This window comes from Ornithorhynchus anatinus, chromosome 21 (assembly GCF_004115215.2).
Source record: "Ornithorhynchus anatinus isolate Pmale09 chromosome 21, mOrnAna1.pri.v4, whole genome shotgun sequence".
Classification (NCBI taxonomy): domain Eukaryota; kingdom Metazoa; phylum Chordata; class Mammalia; order Monotremata; family Ornithorhynchidae; genus Ornithorhynchus; species Ornithorhynchus anatinus.
Window position 1 is genome coordinate 8,272,692 of NC_041748.1, and position 12,661 is coordinate 8,285,352.

General features: G+C 42.7%; 1 protein-coding gene and 1 non-coding gene across 3 annotated transcripts in view; both read right to left on the bottom strand.

Moving 5' to 3' along the window:
* Positions 1 to 557: 557 nt before the first annotated feature.
* On the bottom strand, positions 558 to 695 carry LOC114806235. The gene has a single exon (XR_003754271.1). It is a non-coding gene; the product is annotated as a small nucleolar RNA SNORA7 (small nucleolar RNA).
* A 10,908-nt stretch (positions 696 to 11,603) lies between these two features.
* Positions 11,604 to 12,661, bottom strand: part of WDR27 (WD repeat domain 27) — a 286,735-nt gene continuing 285,677 nt past the window's right edge. The window contains exon 25 of one of the 2 annotated variants that reach the window (XM_029048637.2): positions 11,604 to 12,289. In XM_029048637.2, coding sequence (XP_028904470.1) covers positions 12,197 to 12,289 — 93 coding nt within the window. In that variant the 3' untranslated portion in view covers positions 11,604 to 12,196. The remainder of the gene's footprint in view (positions 12,290 to 12,661) is intronic. The other variant, XR_005661263.1, reaches the window with a different exon arrangement.

Consider the following 12,661-nt stretch of genomic DNA (forward strand, 5'->3'; position numbering starts at 1 on the left):
TGCAGAGCACTGTTCTAAGCTCTGGGGTAGATACAGGGTAATCAGGTTGTCCCACGTGAGGCTCACAGTTGATCCCCATTTTACAGATGGGGTAACTGAGGCACAGAGAAGTGAAGTGACTTGCCCACAGTCACACAGCTGACAAGTGGCAGAGCTGGGCTTCGAACCCATGACCTCTGATTCCCAAGCCCAGGTTCCTTCCACTGAGCCACGCTGCTTCTCTGAAGAACTCTTTTCCTTCATTCCCTCCCTTCTTTGTCACCTAAGCACTTGGATCTTTACTCTTTAAGCACTTGATAATTACCCCACCCTTAGCCCCACAGCACTTATGTCTTGTCTTATGTGGTCGAGTCATCTTTGACCCATAGTGGTTCCATGGACACATCTCTCCCAGAACGCCCCACTCTCCATCTGCAATCATTCCGGGAGTGTATCCATAAAGTTTTCTTGGTAAAAATACGGAAGTGATTTACCACTGCCTTCTTCTTCGCAGCAAACTTTGATTCTCCACCCTCGACTCTCTCCCATGCCGCTGCTGCCCAGCACGGATGAGTGTAATTTGTAGCAGATTGTCTTGCACTTCCTAACCATTGCCCAAGCTGGGAATGGAAAGGGTATGCCTCTGCTTGACTCTCCCTCCCATAGCCAAGACTGGTAGAGTACTGGAAACTCTCCAGGTGCCATCCTGAGAAGGGGCACACTTATGTATATGTCCGTAATTTATTTATATTAACGTCTGTCTCCCCCTCAAGAATCTAAGTTCTGTAAGCTCTACAGACTCTGTTATAGACACATCTGTAAAATGGGGATTAAGACTGTGAGCCCCACATGGGACAGGGATTGTGTTCAAAACTATCTTTGATCTACCCTAATGCTTAGCACAGTGCTTGCATATCAATCATATTTATTTAGCGCTTACTGAGTACAGAGCTAACCACTTGGGAGACTACAATATAACAGAGTTGACAGACACATTTCCTGCCTATTATGAGCTTACAGTTTAGATGGGGCAGACATTAATATAAATTAAGAAATTACCAATATGGACATAAGTGCAGCGGGACTGAGGGAGGGGTGAATAAAGGGAGCAAGGGCAACACAGAGGGAGTGGGAAGAGAAGGATATGAGGGCATAGTCAAGGAAGGCTTCTTGGAGGAGATGGGTTTTCGGTAAGGTTTTGAAGGTGGGGAGAGTGATCATCTGTTGGATATGAAGAGGGAGGGTATTCCAGGCCAGAGGCAGGATGTGGGCAAAAGGTCAGTAAGGAGATAGACAAGATTGAGGCACAGAGAAGGTTGGCATTAGAGGAGCTAAGTGTGAGGGCTGGATTGTAGTAGGAAAGCAGCGAGGTAAAGTAGAAGGGGGCAAAGTGATTAAGTGCTTTAAAGCCAACAGTAGGGAGTTTCTGCTTAACACAGAGGTGAATGGGCAATCACTGAAGGTTCTTGAGGGGTGGGGAAATGAGGACTGACTGGTTTTGTAGTAAAATGATCCACCAACAGTAGGGAGTTTCTGCTTAATGCAGAGGTGAATGGGCAATCACTGAAAGTTCTTGAGGGGTGGGAAAATGAGGACTGACTGGTTTTGTAGTAAAATGATCCCGGCAACAGAGTGAAGTAGGGACTGGAGTTTGAAGAGATGGGAGGTAGAGAGGTTAGCAAGGAGGCAGATGCAGTAATCAAGGCAGCATAGGATATATATTAAACATTTAACAAATACCATAAGAAGTATTTCACTCTAGTTCTTCTGATTAATTTTCTAATTGGGTTTTTGTACACTTGATATTGTGAGGTGTCACGGCAACGCAACTTGGACATTTGGGGAGCCATGAAAACCCATTTTTTCCCTTGTGACTCTTGAGAACATGCGGATGGCCTCCTGTTCATTGCTTAATTCAATCATTTTCCTACTGACATATGAAAGTTCTCCATATGAGATGAGTATGCAAAAGCCAGCCACAGAAACTTACTAGCAAGTTCAGGTTTTCATAAAACAGGATTGCTATAATAAGATGTAACCTTAAGACAAAGAGGTGGATGCATTAACTAATTAGATTAATCATAACTGATGAACCAAGAATCAGTTTCAGTTTGAACTCAAACATGCTGGTGCTTCATTTCTTCACCATTATATAGCCTTTCAGGAATGTTACACAAAGGAAGCATTGTTCATTTCAAATAGCCCAACCATGGACAAAAACACATTTCTTGTGTTTGAAAAATAGGAAAGGCTCTAATTTACTTTGTCCATTAATTCAACTAGTTTGAGACTAGTAATGCAGATAGGATGTAAGTGAAAGTTCTGTGTGTGTATTTAAGTGTTTTAACAGCACTTTAATCCCCATTTTACTGAAGCACTGAGAAATTATGACTTGCTCAAGGTCACAGCAGACAACTGACAGTGCTGGGGTTATAACCCAGGCCTGTGGTTCTTTCCACGAGACCATGCTGCTGCTCTGCTTGGCAAATCTAAAAAGCAATACCAATTAAGAGGCATAATACAGTTCCACTGTGCTTGTCGACATGTAGGCATTTTGGTAAATACTTCACACAGATATAATGACAGAAGCATCAGCATATTTTATGAGTCTCTCAGCACCCTGAGGCTCTGCACAAACTGTGTCTCCCTTGCAATTACTTTCGAATACTGGGGGTGATTGTGCAGTAACATAAATTCTCTAAAGATCACTTCAACCTGTTCTTGACCATTAGCATAAAGATAATGGGCACAATCCATAGCCTCCTTTCTCTTATCTCTTTCTGTAAGATAAGTAAATGCTGACAATCAGTTCCAAGAGATTGCATAACTGGTGGAATTCACTACAGGCAGATCAAACCCTTCTCATCTCCCGCGATTCAAAGTCATACACCACAACTATTCCGTTACTGCATTTGTAACATAATTAAGAATGAAACGGCAGCTTTATAACATCTATTGAGAAAAAAAAATCTTAAAAATCAATTAGAATCAGCCTAACTAGAAAGAGCACCAGCCTGAGAGTCAGGGGACCTAATCCTGACTCCACCACTTGCTGGCTGTGTGGTCTTTATCAACAATATTCACTGAGTACTTACTATGTGCACAGCACTGAGGTCAGCACTTGGGAGCTCCCTGTGGGCAGGGAATATGACTGTTATATTGTCTTCTCCCAAGGGTTTAGTATAGTGCTTTATACACGGTAAGTGCTCAATAAAGCGATTGAATGAGAATACACTACAAAAGAGTTAGCAGATACATTCTTGCCCCACAGTGAGCTTAGTCTAGATGGGCAGACATTAAAATAAATAATTTATAATATATAGTTTTTAGATATGTACATAAGTACCTAATGCTTCTCCAGCTAAATGCAATTATAATTCTCCAGGTGTATCTCTAAATATTTTGCATTAGAGATAATCTGGCATTAAGGATATCTCCTTTGAAAACCCAAATCACAGGTCAATGACTTCTGTCCCACATTTTCATTCATTTAACTGCTCACTCTAGAGAATGGTCCAACAGTGAATTTTAGAACGCAGATTTGGGCTGACAAAATTTTATTCTGATAAGGATCCTGTTTACTGACAGTCTCTGGATGCCATCCTTAGTGACTGATTATTTCAATTAGATCATTAGAAAAAATAACTATGTTTTAAAATTATCTGAGAAGCATTCTCCAAGAAGAAATCAATCAATTGTATTCATTTGGTACTTACTGTGTGTAGAGCACTTATTAAGCACTTGGGAGAGTACAATATAACAGTTTTGGCAGATATGTTCCCTGCCGACAGTGAGTTTACAGTTTAGAGGGGAGAGAGACATTAATATAAATAATATTGGTTATCAAAGGATGTGGGAGCATTTACAATGGGCTGAACACTTTACTAAGTACTTGGGAGAGTACAACACAGTTAGCAAAGTGCCCAAAGTGCTATAGGGCTGAGGGAGAGGTGAATAAAGGATGCAAATCCAAAAGCAATGCAATCCAATCCCTGACCTAGTGGAAAGAGCCCAGTCCTGGAATTCAGAGAACCTGGTTTTTAATCCCAGATCTGCCACGTCCCTGCTATAAGACCTTGGGTAAACCACTTAACTTCTCTGTGCCTCAGTTTCTTCATCTATAAGGTTCTTCATTCTTCATTCAAGGGGAACCTAGAACTTTCATACCATCCCACCTTCCTCATCCCTTTCTTTTCTTTTGCAATTCTATATTCTCCACATCTACCACCCATGCCAATTAATAGTCATGGTCATCTACCAACCCCAAGCCCATCCTCCAACTTCGGGAACCATTTTGATCCCTTTCTCATATTCCTTTTCTCTTTTCCCATCCCTACATTGATTCCTGGTGACAGAAACGTTCTTTCTACAGAAAAGCTCTGGGACATTTCATCCCCCTCCTCAAAACTCTCCAGTTGTTGCTTATCAACCTTTATATGAAGCAAAAATGCCTCACTATTGGCTTCAAAGCTCTCCATCACCTTGCCCCCTCCTACCTCACCTCGCTTCTCTCCTTCTATAGCCCAGCCTGCACACTCCACTCCTCTGCCGCTAACCTCTTAACTGGGCCTCTTTCTCGCCTGTCCCACCATCGACCCTTGGTCCACATCCTACCTCGGGCCTGAAATCCCTCCCTCCTCACATCTGCCAAACTAGCTCTCTTCTCCCCTTCAAAGCCCTACTGAAAGTTCATCGCCGTCAGGAACGCCTTCCCAGACTGAGCCCCCCTTTTCCTCTGCTCTTCTTCCCCTCCCATCACCCCTACTCCCTCCCTCTGCTCTACCCCACTCTGCCCCACAGCACTTGTGTATATATGTACATATTTATTATTCTATTTATTTTATTATGTGTATATATCTATAATTCCATTTATTTATTTTTATGCTACTGATGCCTGTCTACTTGTTTTGTTTTGTTGTTTGTCTCCCCCCTTCTAGACTGTAAGCCCATTGTTGGGTAGGGATTGTCTCTATCTGCTGTTGAATTGTACTTTCCAAGTACTTAGGACAGTGCTCTGCACACAGTAAGTGCTCAATAAATACAATTGAATGAATGAATGAATCAATATCCATGTGGATGTCCCCAAAGATCCTTCCATTGTCCACTTCCTCTCACTCCTCAACTCCAGTGACTTCAAGCACCTAGATCTCATATATCTCGCCAATGACCCTTTTTCCATGTCCTCCCTCTGTCCTAGGAATCCCTCTCCTTCAATACATACTAGTCCACCACTCTCTCCACCTTCAAAGCCTTATTTTTATTTTTTATGGCATTTAATAAGTGCTTACTAGGTGTCAAACACTATTCTAACTGCTGGAGTTGGGTACAGTTTCTGTCCCACATGGGACTCAGTTTAAGGGGGAGGTACAGGTCACATCCCGGCTCCATCACTTTTCAACTATGTGACTTTGGGTAAGTTGCTTAACTTCTCTGGGCCTCAGTTACCTCATCTGTAAAATGGGGATTAAGCCTGTGAGCCCCACATGGGACAACCTGATTGCCTTGTGCCTACCCCCATACTTAAAACAGTGCTTAGTTCATTCAATAGTATTTATTGAGCGCTTACTATGTGCAGAGCACTGTACTAAGCGCTTGGGATAAACAAGTCGGCAACAGATAGAGACAGTCCCTGCCGTTTGACGGGCTTACAGTCTAATCGGAGGAGATGGACAGACAAGAACAATGGCAATAAATAGAGTCAAGGGGAAGAACATCTCGTAAAAGCAATGGCAACTAAATAGAATCGAGGCGATGTACAATTCATTAACAAAATAAATAGGGTAATGGAAATATATACAGTTGAGCGGACAAGTACAGTGCTGTGGGGATGGGAAGGGAGAGGTGGAGGAGCAGAGGGAAAAGGGGAAAAAGAGGGTTTAGCTGCAGAGAGGTAAAGGGGGGGTGGCAGAGGGAGTAGAGGGAGAAGAGAAGCTCAGTCTGGGAAGGCCTCTTGGAGGAGGTGAGTTTTAAGTAGGGTTTTGAAGAGAGGAAGAGAATCAGTTTGGCAGAGGTGAGGAGGGAGGGCGTTCCAGGACCCCGGGAGGACGTGACCCAGGGGTCGATGGCGGGATAGGCGAGACCGAGGGACGGTGAGGAGGTGGGCGGCAGAGGAGCGGAGCGTGCAGGATGGGCAATAGAAAGAGAGAAGGGAGGAGAGGTAGGAAGGGGCAAGGTGATGGAGAGCCTTGAAGCCTAGAGTGAGGAGTTTTTGTTTGGAGCGGAGGTTGATAGGCAACGACTGGACTTGTTTAAGAAGGGGAGTGACATGCCCAGATCGTTTCTGCAGGTAGATGAGCCGGGCAGTGGAGTGAAGAATAGACTGGAGCAGGGCGAGAGAGGAAGAAGGGAGGTCAGAGAGAAGGCTGACACAGTAGTCTAGCCGGGATATAACGAGAGCCTGTAGCAGTAAGGTAGCCGTTTGGGTGGAGAGGAAAGGGCAGATCTTGGCGATATTGTAGAGGTGAAACCGGCAGGTCTTGGTAACGGATAGGATGGGTGGGGTGAACGAGAGAGACGAGTCAAGGATGACACCGAGATCACGGGCCCGAGAGACGGGAAGGATGGTCGTGCCATCCACGGTGATAGGGAAGTCTGGGAGAGGACCGGGTTTGGGAGGGAAGATGAGGAGCTCAGTCTTGCTCATGTTGAGTTTTAGGTGGCGGGCCGATATCCAGGTGGAGACGTCCCGGAGGCAGGAGGAGATGCGAGCCTGAAGGGAGGGGGAGAGGACAGGGGCGGAGATGTAGATCTGCGTGTCATTTGCGCAGAGATGGTAGTCGAAGCCGTGAGAGCAAATGAGTTCACCGAGGGAGTGAGTGTAAATGGAGAACAGAAGAGGGCCAAGAACTGACCCTTGAGGAACTCCAACAGTTAAAGGATGGGAGGGGGAGGAGGCTCCGGCGAAGGAGAACGAGAATGACCGGCCAGAGAGGTAAGAGGAGAACCAGGAGAGGACAGAGTCCGTGAAGCCAAGGTGAGATAAGGTATGGAGGAGGAGGGGATGGTCGACAGTGTCAAAGGCAGCAGAGAGGTCAAGGAGGATTAGAATGGAGTAGGAGCCATTGGATTTGGCAAGAATAGTACATAGTAAGTGCTTAATAAATACCATCTTTTTATCATTATAATTATTATTATATCCTCCAAGCGGCCTTTCACTATTAAGCCCTCTTTTACCTGATTCTTTCTCCCTTCCGTATCATCTATTCACTAATCTGTAATCTCTGAACACTTGATATTCACCCCATCTTCAGGCCCACAGCACTTATGTATGTAGCCATCATTTATTTATTTTATTTTATGTATGTTTCGCCCTTTAGATAGTAAGATCCCTGTGGAAAGGGAACATGTCTACCAGCTCTATTGCACTGTACTCTCCCAAGCACTTAGTACAGTGCTCTGCAGACAATAAGTGCTCAGTAAATACCACTGGTTGGTTGAAATAGGGATTCAAAACCTCTTCTCCCTCCTTCTTGGACTGTGAGCCCCATGTAGGACTGGAACTGTATCCCAGTACTTAGTACAGTGCTGGGCATAGTAGGCTCTTAACAAATATTATTATTAGTAGTATTGTTTTTACTACCATTGAACTCTCTCTAATTCAAACAATCGAAAAAACCCTATTGAAGAAGCAAACAATGAACTACTGCCAAGACTAATTCCTTATTGTTGTTCATCATTTTGGTAAAATGATTTTCTTCTTAGCTATTCCGGAATTGCAAAACAACAGTTTAATTTAGACCTATTAGCACAAATTGTGTGACTATATTCCCTGCTTTTTTTCAGAGCATTTTTTCTTATTATTTGTATGGTTGGTTTTATAGTGAAATAAATTTAGTCTGGTTTCACTTAAGAGTTTTTAAATTGTCTCATCCATCTGTAATGTATTTCACTTATCCAGAGCTTATTCACTGCAAATGGAATGTGATCTGACATGCCTCAGTACTGCTGTTTCTGAGTCACGGGGTCCTCCAGGTTCTGAAGGAGAAGTTCAGCTTCTCAGGGAATGGCTGGCAGTATCTGGAGGTGACTATCAAACCTTCAGGCAAAGATTTGAAAAACATTCCCCTTTACCCACAAGATTGTCCAACAATTTCTTAAGGATTACTGGTGAAGAGTAGGATAGAATGAGGGAAGGAATTGGGAATTCTTAAGTGAAAGCAACATCCCGGAAGCTTGACTGATAACTCAAGTGTAACGAGAAAACGTTATTACATATAAGAAGTGCACAACGTGTCTGTTTCAAGAAAGAACAAATTATGAAAATTCAAAGACGTAGAATGATGAGCCACTTACAAATACTTTTAAGATGAAGATGACATGAAAGGGTGATCAGCCAAAGTAAAAATGTGGAAATTATCCTCAGTGAGCCTTTTGCACAAGGAAAATATGGCATTCATATACTAGCCCTGCTTAAATTTTGTAATTTTCCTTTTCACCCTGCCAATAGCTGGCTTTGGTATACAGATGGGGTAACCACAGTTAAAATGCAAAATAAATCTGTTTAGAGCCTTCTTCCTATATAAGCACACTAGTAGTTCTAAACAAATCCAAAGTCATTTTAATAGATTCATATGGACACATGTCCACCTCATAGACTTAGCCTTGCAAATTATTCACAACTAGCAGATGTTTCGCAAGGACAGGATAAAACTCATAGGACAGTGAGACCGATTACAAAGTCTGAAGTCTCTTGACTGCACTTCAATCAAAATGTTAAAAACAGTCCCAAAGAAGTCAACAGAGGTAATGCACTTACATTACTGACAGGAAAACTTAGGGCTGTTCTAAGAACTGGAGTAGATACAAGTTAATTAAGGACACTGGGCTCCCAGTTTAGGAGGAAGAACAGGTATTGAATCCCCATTTTACAGTTGAGGAAAGTGAGGCCCAGAGAAGTTAAGTGACTCACCCAAGGTCACCCAGCAGACAAGTGGTGCAGGTAGGATTAGAACCCAGGTCCTCTATGCTCCCAGATCCGGGCTATATCCTCTAGGCCATGCTGCTTCTCTCCAGCTTAGGGGAGAAGATGGAGTTGAAGGATTGTTCTTTTGCAAAAAGTTTGAACGAGACCAGACCCAACCCACAGGATAATCAGTTACTGCTGGGCTAAGTAAAGGTCACCTAGACCCTTTCAAGTCTGATTTGGTGGCCATATTATCAGAGAATAATAGAATTGTTGTTCACCAAATCCCACAACACCAGAAAATAGGAGTATCCAGTAAAAGTTGAAGGTGATAGATTGAAAACAAACATAAAGCAAGATTTCCTTCAACAAGTGAGAACATTAGGAATTTGTTACCACAGAGAGTCATACCAAATGGGACTGCTGCCAAATCAGCAACCGAGTAGCCATTGCTCTGAGTCACTTGTGTGTACTCTGGATTTCATTGTGGTCAGGGAATGTGTATGCCTATGGTTTCATTGTACTCTCCCAAGCGCTTAGTACAGTGCTCTGTACAAAGTAAGTGCTCAATAAGTACTATTGAATGAATGAATGAGTATAATATGTAATTAATTATAGTAAAGTAAGCATAAAGGTCCTTAATAAGGCCCCTATGGTAGGCAAGGTAATTAGGGGCACTGTGGTCAATAGATCGATAAAATAAATAAATCAATCAAGTGCTTACTGTATGCGGAGCCCTGGACTGAGAACTTGGAAGAATACAATATACAGTAGAACTGATAGACACAGTCCTCCTTACTGTCTAATGAGGAGAGACAGACATTAAAATAAATTATAGATAGGGTAAGTAGTAGGTCAGCACTGCGGAGCGGGGTGCATATCAAAGGGCTTAAGGGGTACAGTCCGAAGGGCATAGGGATTGCAGAAGGAAGGGAGAATAGGGGAAATGAGGGCTGAATCAGGGAAGACTAGATTTTAAGACAGGGATGGGAGAGTCAAAGAGGAACCAGGAGGATGGTGGGACTGAAGAGGCGCTGAGGAGATTTTAGCTGACTAACCAACTGGATACCTTAACAAAGTCATAGTCCTACCTATGGGACCATGTATTTACATCTATCAGATGACGTTAACATTCTAACATATCTCTCTAAGAGGAGCTCTGTGAATTATCGCTTCTCAAAAATAATGTACTCAGTAGCAAGTGCAGCACCACAGTGACTTGATCCCTCACTTGTACCTGCACGACATGAACTGAACAACCAAACAACCGAACTGAAAATGACCTTCCTTCAGCTGTGTCTTCAGAGCTGCAACTGTTCCCAGTGGATTGGACACTCAAAAGCCAAACACCCTAATAATAATAATGGTGTTTGTTAAGCGCTTACTATGTGCCAAGCACTGTTCTGAGCACTGGTGTAGATACAAGGTAATCAGGTTGGACAAAGTCCCTGACCCACATTTATTCATTCATTCAATTGTATTTATTGAGCGCTTACTATGTGCAGAGCACTGTACTAAGCGCTTGGAATGTACAATTCGGTAACAGACAGAGACAGTGACGGGCTTACAGTCTAATCAGGGGAGACAGATGGACAAAGACAAGACAACGTAATCATGATAAATAGAATCAAGGGGATGTACACCTCATTAACAAAATAAATAGGGTAATAAAAATATATACAAATGAGCACAGAGCACATATGGCTCCCAATCTTAATCCTCATTTTACACATGAGGTAACTGAGGCCCAGAGAAGTGAAGTGACTTGCCCAAGGTCACCCAGCAGGTATGTGGTGGAGTCAGGATTAGAACCCAGGTCCTCTGACTCCCAGGCCCACACCCTTAATCGGGATAAACTGATTAGAGTTTTTCCCTTTACTCTCCCCCATTTGGAAGCTTTGGTTTGCATTTTGGACATTGTAGTTCTTTTTAGCTGCTGCTGTTTTTTTCAAATGGAGCTATATTGACAGGGAAGGAGCCCTGGGCCCCTTGTGATGTAGGTAACCCTTCTAACATTTGTGAAAGTGATTACTTCTGAATTTAACAAGAAAAAGGCAGAACCTTCCCCTGAATTTTAGAGTGATCCTGAAAAAAGAAACTGATGGAAGGGAGAATCCCCGCTGTTTCAGAGGGAAAAGTTCATGGCTACACTGAGTTGCATTGGCCAGGAATCAAACCCACGCCTTCCACTTTGGTTTGATCGTATGGTTTCAGCCTGTGAATACTGATCAAAAACCTCTGTTTCGGGAGAAAAATTAAGTGCAGAGGAATATGTTCACAGCGTGCTGACATGGCCAATAAATACTTCTTACTGGTGATCCAGTATACATTTACAAAAAGAACGAAATAATGATACCAGTTCCCAGAGTTTAAACATGGCAGATTAAGTGGCATTTTAATGGGTGATGTGGATTAAAGTACTTTCCCTTCCTGACTTTGTTTTGAAACATATTGGCAATGTTGCAGTGCTCTACAACGGAAGAGATACCTCATATTCTACCCCACGATTATTAATTGCTTTTTAATCTTCTTCAATTTTGCCTTAAGTATTTGCCTTGAATGGATTCATTAAGAGCCTTTAATCTGTTTTAGTTTCTGATGGTGAGTGCATATGTCAGACTTTGTTTAATATAGGAGATTTCCACACACCTTTGCCTTTCAAACACCGGAAACGGACTATCTGTATACTCGGGATCTCGCATCAAAATAAAGCAAGAAACAGTCAAGAATAATTCCAGTTTATTTTTGAAAACCAAACCTGACACTGAGGGTACCAAGAGGTTAACAGAAAAGAATAATGCACCTCTGGAACACCAAAATTGAACTGTTCATTTTATCCCTAAGCAGCATCTCTCCTAACAGCTATTCACATTTTCATTTTTAAAAGAGAAAGGATAAGAGCAGATTTAAAAGAAGGAAAGCAGAGATTGACGGTTTTTATGGAGAAAAAATTAAGTCTTCCCCAGCAAGCTGACCCAGCGGTCAATATTCAATTTTACGTTGCCATTAGAAGGAAAAGTGTGTAATCTTTTACAGAATCTAAATGACTTAGTTGGGTTTAGCATTTGTGCAATTTCCATTTTAAAAGATTCCAAATCACAGGACAAGTTATTAACTGCTTTTGCATATTCTGTCACTTGTATTTTCCCAGTTTGACAGGCATCACTTTCTGAGACTGGAGTCACCTGTGATCTTGGAGGGAAACAGAGAGCCTAAGAGACACACCTAAGGGCAAAAAGGTCATGAGGCAACTAAAAAAATCTTCTGCCAACTTGCCCAATTCCTGGTGAATGGCTCTGCCTCACTCCCAGCGAGTTATTCTTTCGAAGCATCCTGGCCAGGGTTCACAGACAAGCCGGCGGTAGGTAGGAACAACTGGAGGTTGCCATCCAAGGTGCCTGTGGTAAGCTGCATTTGAAAAGCAAAATAACATACGGTTTCAATCATCTTTTTCGATGGAGACCCAGTTAAACAAAAGAGTCAAGTACATTGATTTGTCATCTTTTCCATTGCTCCTTTTTTCAAAGCAAAAGTAGGAAAGCCTTAGGCTCAGACATTCCCACGCCCCCAAACACTGTAACCATCGTTGCTGTTTGGGCATTTTTAGCAGGCTCAGACCAGATTGGGATTGTTTTCCAGGGAATTAAGCCTTCCTTGAGATCAGCTCTCAAATTGTAGGCTGTTCAGCTGAACCAGTGGCAATTGTCCATGAAGATTATTTGGCTACCTAATGTATAATAATAACAATGGTGTTTGTTAAGCGCTTACTCTGTGCCAAGC